This window comes from Leptonychotes weddellii, chromosome 2 (genome assembly GCF_054177405.1).
Source record: "Leptonychotes weddellii isolate Sample4059 chromosome 2, ASM5417740v2, whole genome shotgun sequence".
Classification (NCBI taxonomy): domain Eukaryota; kingdom Metazoa; phylum Chordata; class Mammalia; order Carnivora; family Phocidae; genus Leptonychotes; species Leptonychotes weddellii.
The window spans coordinates 816,887-831,990 of record NC_138370.1 but is presented as its reverse complement, the minus strand read 5'-3'; the positions used below and the strand labels follow the sequence as shown (position 1 = coordinate 831,990).

The 15,104-nt window shown below is 51.0% G+C and overlaps 1 protein-coding gene across 1 annotated transcript in view; it reads right to left on the bottom strand.

The window, feature by feature from the left end:
• Positions 1-2,337: 2,337 nt before the first annotated feature.
• The window catches only part of LOC115937670 (disks large-associated protein 2-like), an 83,830-nt gene continuing 71,063 nt past the window's right edge, over positions 2,338-15,104 (bottom strand). Inside the window, exons 9-10 of the mRNA XM_081812878.1 lie at positions 4,209-4,269; positions 2,338-2,408 (exon numbers count right to left, since the gene is read on the bottom strand). Coding sequence (XP_081669004.1) covers positions 2,338-2,408; positions 4,209-4,269 — 132 coding nt within the window. The remainder of the gene's footprint in view (positions 2,409-4,208; positions 4,270-15,104) is intronic.

The following is a 15,104-nucleotide window of genomic DNA, read 5'->3' as shown; positions in this document are numbered from 1 at the left end:
CCTTCTTTCCTTTTTCTTTCTCTCTCTCTTTCTTTCTTTCCTTCCCCCTCCCTCCATCCCTTTCTTTTTAATTATCTTTCTTCCTTCCTTTCTTTTTAATTATCAAGTAGGCTCCACACCCAGCATGGACCCACCATGGGCCCTGAACGCACGACGCTGAGATCAAGACATGAACTGAAACCAAGAGTTGGATGCTTAACTGACTGAGCCCCCCAGGCACCCCCACACTGGACTTTCCAATTTAATGATCTTCCACTACACATTTTCGACTGTCACTGAGGTGTGTGTGCTGCAGGCTGGAGGGTTCTCCCCTGGGTGATGCTGTCGGTCACGCTGTCCCCTGTGAAGGGTTCTGGCCAGTCGGGGCCCTTGATCAACATCCATGTTGCAAGCCAGGCAGGCCACAGAGGGACGCTGTCCGGGGCCACAGAGGAGCAGCCGGGCAAATCCGGAGGTGGGACACCGTGTGGACGGCTGGCCCTGTCGTTCCGATGTCGCGGGCTGGGGATTAAGGGAGGCTGTGCGAGCCGGCGTCCCCTGAGGTTACCACAGCCAAATGTGCTGCCCGAACCTGACTGGAGGCTGTTTCAAACCAACGGCGGCAAAACACCTCCGTGGGGACAAAGGGAAAATTTCGACGTGAGCTGAGTGTTCGATGTCTTGTGGGAATTCCTGTGGATCTGCCTCAGTGGGTTAAAGGTGTCATGGTCATGCAGACGATATGCTCATTTGTAAGAGAAATGAGTTGTGGGGCTGGAGTCAGGAGTCAGTGCATCTGGGCTTCGCTCTGAAAATGCTCAGCAACGTGCGCGAGGGCCTGAGTGTGAGCATGTGAGTGTGAGCATGTGAGTGTGAGGGGGACGAGCGTGTCTGAGGGAGTGTGTGTGGGAGCGTGGGTGAGTGTGTGATGAAGTAAAGGGGACTACACACCAATAAGAGTTGAATCTGGCTCTGGTACATGAGTATTCATCTTATTATTGAAAAATTCTTTTCTGTGGGGGCGCCTGGGTGGCTCAGTCGTGAGTTCGAGCCCAGCCCTGGGCTCCTCCCTGGGCGTGGAGCTTACTTAAGAAAATAAAATAAAAATAAAACTAAGAAACCTTTTCTGTGCGTTGAACAAGTTTCACAGTCAGTGGGAAAGTGTACTTGATCCCTAAAGCAATACGCGGACCCCTCGACACGGTCCATTTCCAGGTCCCAAAGAAAGACAAGGAAGTGCAGAGGGGAGGGTTGGGTCATGGAAACCAGACTGTACTTCTCCGTCTGGGAGGGCCCAGGATGGAGCCTTTTCTTTATCACGGGACTAAGAACAGTCCCTGCCACTCATACCAGAGTCAGGCTGCGCACAGTGTGGCTACGTGAGGTTGCAGAGTATCTAAATACTTGCCAACCAGCTGTGAACAGCTAATCCCAGGATCCACTAGATGTCCCCATGATCCAGCAGTTCCTCATGTGCTGACCCAGCTGCTAAGTGTCCTGAGTGCTGCCCCAGTTTATCTCCTAGGACTGGGTTGGGGGAGGGCGGGGGCCGGGGATGATGAGCTAATACAGTCAGAGTGAGGCCCTCGGGGACATGGCTGCCACCTAAGAAACACTCCGTAAGCGTTCGCTATTAGAGGTAAGTCTCCTCTTTTTACAGAAGATTGGATGCCCAATCTCTGTTTGTTTTATGTTAAAAGAGTAGGCTGAAGGTTAGTGTTGGAGCAATTAAGTTCTTAACTGAAGTGCGTAATTAAATATTAACTGAAAAGAAGACTAGATAAGGCCTGCAAGACATTCAGGTCTTTGTGCCCCATGCTGACATGTTACTTGCAAATTCAGGTGGAGACAGCTCTGGTAAATCAAAGCCCGCTTGCCAGTGCGTACTGAGGTCAATCACGGGGGGCTGGGGCCCCTGCTACCTGGGGCTGTCACCATCCATCTCAGATCTTCACATCGCTTTCGATAAGAGACGTTAAATTCTCCAGGGCATTTGCGGGCACCCAGCAGAAGATGCACAGAGCACAGGAGGCTGCCCTTTAGTTGGGGTACAGGGGCCAAGCCCGCATGGCTGGTCTGTGCAGCTCGGGGGCCTGGGGGCTGGGGGGGCAGGAGGGCCACCAGGGACCCAGGGCCAGGGATCCTATTTCAGGCTAATCAATTTGAGCGCAACCATGTAAGGTAAGCATTGAGGAATTTAAACAGTAAATTGTGGTTCTGCATATAAAGCATCTCAAGGGCCTGAGAACCTGCACTGTGGTGATGGGGAGGGTCCCTAAGGCACCACGTCCCCCTGATGCCTGGGGCCACATGCGTCCACGTCACAAGCACTCACAGAACGTCCACTGGTCACCTAGGTTAGACCGTCACTGGGGTGGAAGAATGGGTTGTTGTAGCATCTTCTTTGCTGCCCACCCAGAGCTCCCAGTCTAGGAGGAGAAGGAAGAGTCAACTTTACCCGTGTTATCCCAGGTGGGTTTCCATGGGCTGAATATCTGTATCCTCCCCAAACTAGAATGTTGAAGCCTAACCCCCAAGGTGATGGTGCCAGGAGGTGGGCACTGGGAGGCGATCAGGTCCTGGGCTGGGGGTGGAGGGAGGCTCATGGTGGGATCAGCGTCCTTCTAAAGGTCAGGGCAGACCTCGCTTCCTCTCTCCCTGCTGTCTGCCCCCCGAGGACACAAACCAGCCAGACACGGGCTCTGGTGGCACCTGGATTTCAGACTTTGCCTCTAGAACAGTGAGAAATAAATGTCTGTGTTTAAGCCACAGACGTTTGGCTTAATGCCATAAGGCAGTTGTGGTGGTTTGTGATGGCCGCCCGATGGGATGAAGATACAGGTGCACAATCATATGTCTGGACCTGTACCTTTAATTACATCTATGATGTGTGTGTATAACATGTATATTTAAGGAAATAAGCTCAGAGAATTTCTGGGTGCACACTGCTCGTAAGTGTAAGAGGTGGAATGTGTTTTCGGGGGGTGGGGGGCACAATTCAACCCATAAGCGTGCTTCAGAAAACCCAGTGATCCCTCTGAATCCACAACCCATCTCCTAATAGCTCCTTCCACTACCTCATCACTAGATGATGCTTGCGCAAAGGTTTCTTATCCAGCTTTCTTAGCCACTGCATTTTTCTAGTTGTAGACATCGGGCAAATTTTAGAAGCATCGTTCCTGTGTCTCAATTTTATGATTTCACCATCAAGACATTTCACTAAATACACCATGCCCTTGGGATATACAGAATTTACAGAAATTTAGATACATTTCAAATATCCCTGGAACATCTATTTTACATAGAACACACTTTACAAATAGATGCACTAATCCTGGTTGTGGATACGTATCAGGGCCTGACTGGGAGCAGCGCAGGCTTACGCGGCAAGTCCAGCAGCGACAGCGGGGACAAGCCAGACAAAGGCAGCAGGGCGAATGACTCACAGGTCACAAACCTGGGGGTGGTGCGCAGTGGGACCTGGAGCCTGCCTCTGGGTAGCTGGCCCCCACCGTGATTCACGGTGCCTGTATTGATTGTGGGGGCTGGGGGGGTGCTGGTGGGGAATTCCTGCAGATCCAGGCACAGGAAACAAGACACGTAACTTCACAGGGAGGGTCTTGTACCGTCCTCCTGCCCTCTGTACCCGCCTTGGCAGCCTTATGGCCTTCCTATTTCTCTTCATTTGGGGTGGCAGCAAAAACAAAGAGAGAATGTGCATGAATAGAACTTTAATGAGAGCTCGTGGCTCAGGAGGCATTGTTTGGGGAGGTCCTTCCTGGGACAGGAGAGGGAGCCTCCAGACTCCCACGCTAGGAATGTCCCAGGGGAGCTCAGTGTGGGAAGGGCATGGCTCTGCGTTGGTCAGGCTTACATTCTGGGGGGTAGGAGTCTCCATCCTGCGTCGGCATGCCTCACTCAGCCATCGGGCCCTGGTTGCTGTGACTAATCCCACGAAGGCAGAAAATTCTCGTGGAAACTCTGCTCAGGACGGCGAGGCACCTCACGTGGAGGGCAAGGGCCGAGGATGCCCAAGAGTTCTGGCGATGACTTGTAACCGTGCTTGTGGGCGGCCTTGCACACTGTGGGGAATCTGGGCGGTCAGGCGTGGCTGGCTTTGTCTCTGCTCTGCAAAAGCATTCGGTCGCAGGGAGCTCTTTGGGATGTTCTCACATTACAAGACGGGAACCACCAGAGCCCTAAGATGTAAACATGTTCAGGTGTCATACAGTCCCCAAACGCCAGAACCAGCAGCCGCAGGCGACCCTTGGCCAGCACCTCCGAGGTCTGCTGCAGAGCAGAGGGTACAGAGGTGAACAAACCCCAGTGGGAGAACTTCCAGCTCCAAAATAAATCCGTCCTGGGAATGCTATGTACGGCATGCTGATGTGAAGGAATTTCCATCTAAAGTGGAACCCTGGATATAAGACGGAAAACCTCATGCGTGTGCCCTCAGAAACACAAACCTTAATGACAGACACACCGGTTTCCCATCAATGTCTGCTTTGCCGAAAACCGGTAATACTGGAATGTTCTTAAATGACCCCGGTCGGGTTGGTCTCACCAAGTAAGCTGAATTGAGCTTTATTTGTGTGACTGACTGGTTTGGTCTGCTCGGGCAGCTTTCTGCTCTGGTCTTCTTTTGTTTGGATTTTAACACTCGGACTGAACTCTCCTCTCTTGACCCCGCCTGCCCGTGTGCGCAGCCCCATGCCCCCAGCCGCCTCGGCCGCAGCGCCCCACGCGCCCCCCCCCCGGCTGCCTCGGCCCCCAGCGTGCCGGCTGGCTCGTCCCGAACTGCAATTCCTCTCGACGCCTGAACAAACTCCTCTTTTTGACAATTTTGCTTCGACTCAGTTTACCTCCTTTTTTAAGGTCGGTTACTGACTATCGTTAGCGATACTCTACTGTAGTCTTGAAAGTCAGGGAGAGAGAAGACCTCAGAGTTTCTCATCACATACGCAACATTTGTAACTACGTGTGGTGACTCAGAGTAACCAAGCTTCCTGTGGGGATCATGGCACCTGATCCTTATGCCCAGTACCCGAACCTACGATGTCATATGTCAATTTCACCTCAATTTAAAAAGAAAAGGAGTTCAGGAGAAGGCAAGTTCACCCACCATGTTAATTTCTTAACAGTGGTGCATCTTCACGCTTGAGTCTCTAGCTGCGTGGCCTCGGATTTAGATATTAGCATCACCGCTTGAACTCGTTTCCGTCACCTGCTGCCCATCTCAGGACATGCGTCTCTATGGGGAAAACATTCTTCCGTCCTGGAAAGAATGGGTGAGTTTCATCTTCTAACCCATTGAGCCCGTGTGCAATGCTTACGGAGTCCTCCTCTGTACCGGGCCGGCGCTCTGGGCTCTTGCTGAGATCGTTCCTTCCCGACACGTTAGGGGGATGTTTTATGCTCAGGGGTCTCTTCTGCATGGTATCACTTTGTCCTGGGCCCCGTGTTGGGTGCTGGGGATAATGACAAAGCATCGCCTGGCATACAATTTAGCGCCACCTCCCCATTGCCCTGAGGATCCAGAGGACGTCCCGTGTCCCACTCCTGCCACGCCGGCTGGGCCACGGCTTCCCTGCCCCACTGGTGACCTTCACCCCATGGGTTTGCTCACGTGGCTGCCTTTCCCGGGACCCAGTCCAGGGGCTGCCTTCTCCTAGTCTTGTTGTCCTGTCATGTTCTCAAGGAGGCACTCCGTCCGCATCCGGCCAGGCGCAGACCCCTCACGGGGGTCCTCAGTGTCTCCTAGATCACTCCCCATGCGTGGGCCACATCACTTGTGGTTCTTTATTATGATTACTCAGTTATCTTTTCTCCTGGGTGACTGTGCTGTGTGGACTTAGCTAAGCCGGAGCCGCGTCTCTCAGACTTCCCTTCACGATGGTTCCAGGCTCCTGCTGGAGGGGCGGGGCATTCCTACACCATCTGGGAGGCAGAAGCCAGAGCGGCCCCTTTGCACAGACTGTTACCGTAATACTTCCCGAAAAGCACGAAGGCCATGCATCCCCGCCGGTGCCCATCATGGCCTTGGAGGACTTTGTGGAAGAGCTTTAGAGGCTCCATTTTTAGGGTGCCTGTTGGTTCAGAGCGGAGAAAAAAAGCTCTGAACATAGTAAGAAACAGAGTGAAGAGATGGGACCTTGGCCGATGCCAGCCCAAAGGCCAGGACTGCACTAGGCCACCTCTTCCCCGGTGGGATCTTCCTCCTGCAGGGGGGTTATTTGCCTGGTCCAAAGCAGTTGTCTTATTTGCTGTGTAGGTGGGAGTGGTCACTGGGACCTGGGATGGCTGGTGTACACTATTTGTAGATCTGTGGATCTGTGGGTTCTTCTTGGTGGCAGGGGCACATCTAAATCACTCAATCTATCCATCCACCCATGTCTGTCTGTCTGTCTGCCTATCAATCATCTATCCATCCATCCATCCATCCATCCATCCATCCACTCACCTACCCATCCATTGTATCATCTATCTATCTATCTATCTATCATCTATCATCTATATCATGTATCTATCCATCCATCTACCCACCCACCTACCCATCCATCCATCCATCTTATCTATCATCTATCTATCTAATCTATCATCATCATCATCATCTACCCATATTACCTATTATCTGTCTATCCATCTTCAGCACCATGTATCCAATCCACACAAGGTCACATTGATTCCTTCTCTTTCAATCCAACCACACAGGTGTTATCCTAGCCTTCCCCACATTTGTAATTCCCTCCTCAACAGTGACAAGACTCACGTACATGAACCTCAGTGTATTTTTCTTTATTGTGGTAAAACACACATAACATATAATGTACCATTTTAGCCATTTTTAAGAGTCCAGCTCCGGGGCATTAAGCACAGTCACAGTTTTCTGCAACCATCACCACCATCCATCTCCCGAACTCTTGCACCTTATCAGACGAGAACTCTGTCCCCGTTGCACACTAACTCCCTGTTCCCTCTCCAGGCCCTCATAGCCAAGTGAACTTAGTGTTTTCTTGCTCAGTCCCCTAAATGAAACCAGACTGCCGGACGTGCCTCCCCTGCACATGCCCTCAGCAGGAGCACCAGGACAAGATGTGCAGGATCCCTGCCCCTGGAGGGAGAGGACGTGTCTGCAGCCCAAAGCAGCCTCCCCCGAGCTCAAGCCCAGGAGAGAGAGGAAGGGGTGGGGAAGAGCTGGGAAGACTGCTCAGGGGCAGCTCTTCCCTAAGGTGCCATCCCTCTGCCGCAGGACAGGTAGGCTCCCCAGCAGGGCGTGGGGACGGGGAGAGAGGCGAGGGCCATACACCTCTGGTTGCCCCGTTCCGGCTAGCAGGTCACCTCTCCTCCCTGCAGCTGCTCCCCGCACATAGCACCCTTCTTGGGCTGCGTTTGCGCCTCCTCTCTCTGCCTGGGGCTGTTCGCAGCTTCACCGAGCACCCAGGTGTGATCTGTTCACCATCCCACGGCCCTCCGACTCCTCTCAGCACGCTTCACATCCTCCGCCGGCCCTTAATAACGGCCACCTGTCATTCTCTCTTCCAACATTTCTTCTGCCCCATTTTCTCTTTCTCTTCTTCTGGGACTCAAATCACAGGCATCTTTTAAGTTGTTATTTATTTATTTATTTAGTAATCTCCACACCCCATGCGGGGCTCGAACGCACGACCCTGAGATTCGCGCGCACATGAGACCTGTCCTCCTGTCTGTGCACCCGCATGTCTCTGGTGCTCTTCACTCTGTTTCACATCCTGTTTTCTCTGTGTGTCTCAGGCCAGATCTGCGTGCCCCATCCTGACCCCTTCACTTACTGTGTATATCTGCCTTTTGCGTCCTATTTCCAGTTCTTCAGAAACCTGTCACCTGCTCATTTAAATACGTGAACCTACAGTCACATGCAGTTTTAGAGAACACATCTCATAACGCCAACCTCAGGAATTCCCGTCGATCTTTTCCTATTGTCTGTTTTCATCTCTTAGTTTTTGGTAATGTGTGTGTGTGTGTGTGTGTGTGTTTTCTCTGCCAGATGATCCTTGATTGAAGGTTGATTACTGTGTATGAAAAAATGCAGACATAATTTGAGGATGTAGATGTATTATCTGTAGGAACATTTTCGTTCTGCTCTTGGCAGGTATGTGGCTGGGGCCAATTATTCTAATCCAGTCAGGAACTGAGCAGATTAGGAGTTGGATTTCAGGGTTTTTGGTTTTCTTTTGCTTTGTTTTGTTTTGGGAAACTGCTGCGAAATCCCATAGTGAATTCGTTTTGCCTTGAAAATCATGGCTTAGAAGTTACTTTGCACCACTTGGCTCAACCTGACTAGAGACATGTGAGTTCAAAGCACAACGTTCTCAAATTGCGGCAGCACAGAAGTCGGTGAAAAATCACCCTCCCATCCAGATGCCTGGTCCTGCAGGAGAGCTGGGGCCCTCAGAGGGAGAGGTTTTGGGGGGGGAGGGGCGGTGGCAGGCGGGGCTGCAAGAGGACAGAGGTGGGCCTGCTGTGGGGAGACCTGAGTCCCTGGGGGGGTGGTGGGAAGTTAAGCCCATATGGGGGTGAGCTGAGCCCTATGGAAGCAGAGCTGAGTCCTTATGGCCAGGAGAGCTGAGTTCTATGGGGGGGGGGTGGGGGAGTGGAGAGCTGAGTCCTATGGGGGCAGAGCTGAGTCCTGTGGGGGGAGAGCTGAGCCCCGTGTGGGGAGAGCTGAGTCCCGTGCAAGGAGAACTGAGCCCCATGGTGGGAGGGCTGAGTCCTGTAGGGGGAGAGCTGAGTCCTATGCGGGGAGAGCTGAGGCCCATGGTGGGGAGGACCGAGTCCCATGGGAGCAGAGTCGAGTCCTGTTAGGGGAGAGCTGAGTCCTGTGGGGGGAGAGCTGAGCCCCGTGGGGGGAGAGCTGAGTTCTATGGGGGGAGAGCTGAGTCCTATGCGGGGAGAGCTGAGCCCCATGGTGGGGAGGGCTGAGTCCCATGGGGGGAGAGCTGAGCCCCATGGGGGAAGAGCTGAGTCCTATGGGGGAAGACCTGAGTCCTATGGGGGAAGACCTGAACCCTATGGGGGAAGACCTGAACCCTATGGAGGGAGAGCTAAATCCCATGGGGGGAGAGATGAGTCCTATGGGAAGAGAGCTGAGTCCCGTGGGGGGAGAACTGAGCCCCGTGGGGGAAGAGCTGAGTCCTATGGGAGGAGAGCTGAGTCCCATGGGAGGAGAGCTGAGTCCTATGGGGGGAGAGCTGAGTCCTGTGAGGGGAGAGCTGAGCTCTATGGTGCGGAGAGACAGGAGCCCCTATAATGTGGTAGTGCTGAGCACTATGGGGGGGCATAAGCCCTCTGGAGGGGTTAGAACTGAGTCCAATGGGTGGAAGAGCTGAGTCCCTGGGATGGGGAGAGCAGAGCCCCTGGGGGAGGCGGGGAGCACAGGGTCGAGGTCAAGGCTCACTCATGTTTGGCAAGTACTTTATTTCAAGGCCCAGCACAATTCCCTATGGCTTTTCTTTCCCCCTTTTATAAGAACAAAGCAACTGAATTAAACCTGCGATGTTCTTTGTTAATGTCCTGCCTTGAGACCAAGCAGAGGCTGAGGCAAATAGGAACTGGATGATATTTACCTTTTCCATTTTGTGCCCAGCGCCCAGCTGATAGGGCTCTGCCTCCCTCCCTTGTTCCTTTCTTCCTCTTGTGTACAGAATGTTTAAAACGTGTGAGACACGAAATAATGAAATTGTTTATGCATTAAAACAAGGATTGGATCTATAATTATATAAGCCAGGAGCTAGTGGGGAAAACTCCCCGACTACATTGGACCCCATCCGTGCTTGAAAGATGAATCCTCATGGTCTACACTGGCAGACACACAGCTTCCTGGCAGGGACACTCGTCGTTTCTTGTTGGGGTGTTGGGGTGCAGTGGGAGTGGAGGAGTGTCCGTGGACGTCCCCGTTTGGGTGACATGCGTCTGTCCACTCTCCCGTATCAGTTGGTAAATATTTTTCAGCAAAAAATAGCTGGCTAGAGACAACAATTGGTTGATTTTCACTAGGGATTAAAATGAAAGATTTGTCCCTTCCTACTCCATGTACGATGTTAATTTTCTTAGTAGAGTTTACTTTCTGAGCCATAACCTGTTAGTTCAGAAGAGAACTGCTGGTTACAGAATGGAATAATTGTTCTGCGTTCCCCAGGGTAAGTACAGTGTTGTTTTACCAATCCCTGTGTATTTAAATTCCTTGAACGAAAATCGATATGCAGAAACAACATTGACTCGATGTGTTTGTTAACTCAAAAATCAGTTCTTCGTGGTTGTATTCATACTTGTCACTGGCAGTTGGAGCAGAGGCTGGGAGGAAACCTATGTCCAACCTGGAGACTCTAATTTCATTTGCCAGAAGCCAAAAGGTCCCCAGCAACTCTAACAAAAGATGTTTCACATTAGGAACAAAGTTGTTTCTGAAGTCTGTCAGCCCCTGGCGGCTCCTCGTTAATGCCTAAATCTGCAGACAGATTTGCTGGGTGTCAATTTCCTAATTCAAAAGAAGGCTCTGCCATGTCTTCATGGTCATCACGGTGAGAGGACTGCTGCTTTAGAATAGGGCGTGTCCAGGGAATCGCTGACCTCGAAAGCCAAATCTGTATCTCACCCCTGGCAGCTTCCATCAGTCATGATTCAAATGGAGAATGAGGCTATTTCTCAGGGAAATTGCTTACTTGAGCTTAAGGATGCAAAAGCCTCTAGCATTTTGATTTATTTGGAGTATCTTAGGAAACCACCTTTTTCTTGGAATAGAATTAAAGCAAGCTCTGAGAATTAACCATTTGAAATATTTCATACGTTTTTACGGAGCTACAGACCAAATATCCTTAGTGGGTACAAGATGGTCGAGAAAGGGTGGACGGGGAGAATCTTGTGGGTGCTAGAGAAGGTCAAAGATTCATTAGGATTCGGATCCAAGGTCAATAGAGGAAAGTCACCTTCGAGTAACTGGAGCCTGGGCAAGGCGCCTCTGTCCTGGTGGGGGCTTGTCAGCCCCCGCGTCAGCTGACCCGGGTGCAGAGTCCCTCCCTCCACGTGGCTCAGCTCACAGCGGCACCAACAGATCCCGTGGCCGCAGTGACTGCAATAAGGAATCCTGGCGATCACGCGGAGCACAGGACTTTGAAGCAGAGAAGAGCGATGTTGACAGACAGGTTAAGAAAATCCTGTCCCCCAGGTGATCTCCTGGCACCTTGAATCTCTGCCGTTCAGAACAGAACCTTAGAGCTGTTGGGGAAAGATGTCCTCTGGGATCCTTCCTACGCCCGGGGCCTCGTCAATGTGCTGAGGAGGCAAGGCCATGCCAGCCGTTTCCCAGACCTTTCTCAGGCCGGTGCTCGCTGAACCCCTAGGAGCGAGGCTGTGTCTCCCTCTGGGACCAGGGCAGCCCTCCTTACTATTACCTGTCCTGGTGGGTGCCCCCCTCCATGCAGAGACCCCCAGCTGTGCTAACCCAGCATGCGCACAGCGTCCGTCCCCCGGGCCCTGGGAAGTCGGGGTCAGGAGATTTTCTGATTCCCCAAGTCCTTCTCTTTGGCCAGCGTCAGCGCAACAGTAAAGCCTGGCTTGTTAGCTGGTAAGTCAACTAGGAAAATCTGTGACCCTTCGCAGACCAAGGACGCTACTGGTAGTTGAATGTAAGTGCAAAATCATGACTCTCTTTCTCTCAACTGCAGTATGTCCAGCACAGTGCCCAGTACCGAAATGTCGCCCAATAAATACTCAGTGAAGCAGCAAATGACCGATGGAGACACAGAAAGTTGGATCCATGCATTCATCCAGATGGTCGCCCATGTGTGTGTAAGAATATTGTGAGTATATATTCACTGTCATGCACTTTACTGGGAGCCAGAGATACAGAGAGGATATGCAATATTTTTCTCGTGCTCAGAAAGCTCACAGTCTGATCCCAGGCTGCTTAACAAGTGCATTCTGCTTAGTGTGACATAGGATGAGAGCTACAAGGGGGAGCACCATTTTGGGGGAAGAGAGAAGAAAGTGATCATATCACTTGGGAAGGATAAGGGAGACGCTCCAGGGTCATGGCTGAGGTAATGCGAAAGCTCGGCAGGAGCTGGATGAGTCCATGGAGGTGAGGTTCCCACCGGAGTGTGGCAGGTACCACAGCAAAGGTGTGGCACTGAATGACGCAGGAATTTGCAACTGCTGGCGACAGTCACAGCAGGGACTCCGGTGCATGGTCGGCGGCGGGAGATGGGTTCAGATGACGCACAGTCTCGTGAACGTGAAGAGGAGTCTTTGGATGCTTGAATCCAGAGCAGCCCTCTGGGGATCTGAACTGCAGAAACAGCATTTCGGCAGTGGTGGGGATCAGCTCCGTGGAACATGATGCTGGGCGTCACATGGAGGACTGTGTGACTGGTTCCGACAGGAAGACTGGCGGGAGACAGAGGGACGGACACCGGCCACCAGCCGTGCACAGTGGTGTCCAGGGCCCACACTGGGCAGGTCCTCAGCTGCCGAGGAAATGGTGCTTCAGGCCAGGGGCCTGCGCTGGGAGGGACGAGGGAAGGCCCGTGGGGGAGGCTGGAGGAAGGGGCTGGGGGACCGTAGGGGCCTCCGAGAGGCCACCTGGGAGTTGGCAGCCCTGTGGGGTGTCCGTCCCAGGGGCTCGGAAAGGAGGACCTGCTTGGGGGGGACACTCTTACAAAGGTGCATGTGTTTTGAACGTGGCCCTCATGGTCACTAAATCTCATCTTTGCAAAATGTGCTGTTGGTAGAAAATTGAATTTTTCATACTCTAAGTTGCAAAAGACCATAGCGGTGTAATGAGATCATCTGGAAATGGATTTTCATCGGCACCGGACTCTAACTGTTTGAAGAAAAACCCATCTCGTCCATTTTAAACCACAACAACGGTTGCATGAAGCACGCTCAAGAATTCAAGGTGGCGTTACGTGGTGGGAGGCCAAGGCTTGAAGTCATGTCTGCTGAAATCGTTGCTTGTTTCCCGACACAACATCTGTGTGTTGCTCTTCACCATAATGAAGAATCAAGTACCAATGCTCTCAACATATTAAGTGCTGCTAATTTCAGAGCTCACGAAATAAACATAAACAAAAATACAGAGCAGAAATCTTTCTGATGTCCTCATTTTCTTTTCTTTTTTTTTTTTAATTTTTTTTTAAGATTTTATTTATTCATTTGAGACACAGAGATAGAAAGAGAGAGAGAGAGAGAAAGCATGAGCAGGGAGAGAGGCAGAGGGAGAGGGAGAAGCAGGCTCCCCGCTGAGCCAGGAGCCCGATGCGGGGCTCGATCCCAGGACCCTGGGATCATGACCTGAGCTGAAGGCAGATGCTTAACCGAATGAGCCACCCGGGAGCCCCCCGATGTCCTCATTTTCAAAAGGCAGCTCATTTAAGATATCAAATAATGGAAAGCAAGCTGAAAACACCCAAACTGTTGCATCTGGCTTTGTCTAATCATTGCTTCTTGTTTTGCTGCTGCTGTTGTAGTTAATCCATAGGTCATTTTGGGGGAGCCTGTGGCTTACAGGAAAGCTGAGTGGGAAATGCAGGGGTCCCCTGTACCTCTCCACCCCCCACCCTGCTTCCCTGGCACTCACACCTACACTGGCTGGTGAGTTTGTTACAACTGACAAGCCAGAATTAATACATTTAAAATGAATATCACATTTCTTGACTGCATTATTTGTTCTTTGGGTGTTGAGTTTGATGAATTCTTTACAGATTTTGGATGCTAGCCCTTTATCTGATATGTCATTTGCAAATATCTTCTCCCATTCCATGGGTTGCCTCTTAGTTTTGTTGACTGTTTCTTTTGCTGTGCAGAAGCTTTTTATCTTGATGAAGTCCAAATAGTTCATTTTTGCCCTTGCTTCCCTTGCCTTTGGCAATATTTCTAGGAAGAAGTTGCTGCGGCTGAGGTCGAAGAGGTTGCTGCCTGTGTTCTCCTTTAGGATTTTGATGGACTCCTGTCTCACATTGAGGTCTTTCAACCATTTGGAGTCTATTTTTGTGTGTGGTGTAAGGAAATGGTCCAGTTTCATTCTTCTGCATGTGGCTGTCCAATTTTCCCAGGACCATTTGTTGGAATGCAAGCTGGTGCAGCCACTCTGGAAAACAGTATGGAGATTCCTCAAGACGTTAAAAATAGAGCTACCCTATGACCCAACAATTGCACTCTTGGGTATTTACCCCGAAGACACAGACGTAGTGAAAAGAAGGGCCATATGCACCCCAATGTTCATAGCAGCAATGTCCACAACAGCCAAACTGTGGGAAGAGCCGAGATGCCCTTCAACAGACGAATGGATAAAGAAGATGTGGTCCATATGTACAATGGAATATTACTCAGCCATCAGAAAGGATGAATACCCAACTTTTGCATCAACATGGATGGGACTGGAGGAGATTATGCTAAGTGAAATAAGTCAGTCAGAGAAAGACAATTATCGTGTGGTTTCACTCATATGTGGAACATAAGGAATAGCTCAGAAGATCACAGGGGAAGGAAGACTGAAAGGGAAGAAATCAGAGAGGGAGATGAATCATGAGAGACTCTTAACTATAGCAACAAACTGAGGGTTACAGAGGGGAGGAGGGTGGGGGGAAGGGAGTAACTGGGTGATGGGCATCAAGGAGGGCACATGATGGAATGAACACTGAGTGTTATATGCAACTGATTAATCACTGAACTCTACCTCTGAAACTAATGTACTCTATGTTGGCTAATTGAATTTAAATAAAAAAACAAAAATAAAAAGAATATCACATAACTTTCTTTGTACTTTTGCTGACCTCTGGGAAAACAGCATTAAACCGTGTGTGGATAAAAGTGTAAAGTTTTCAGTGTAATGCCAAGTAAATTAAAACTTTCAGGGCGCCTGGGTGGCTCAGTCGTTAAGCATCTGCCTTCAGCTCAGCTCATGATCCCAGGGCCCTGGGATCGAGCCCCACATCGGGCTCCCTGCTCAGCGGGAAGCCTGCTTCTCCCTCTCCCGCTTCCCCTGCTTGTGTTCCCTCTCTCACTGTGTCTCTCTCTGTCAAATAAATAAATAAAATCTTTAAATTAAAAAAAAGATAAAATCGGGGTGCCTGGGTGGCTCAGTCGTTAAG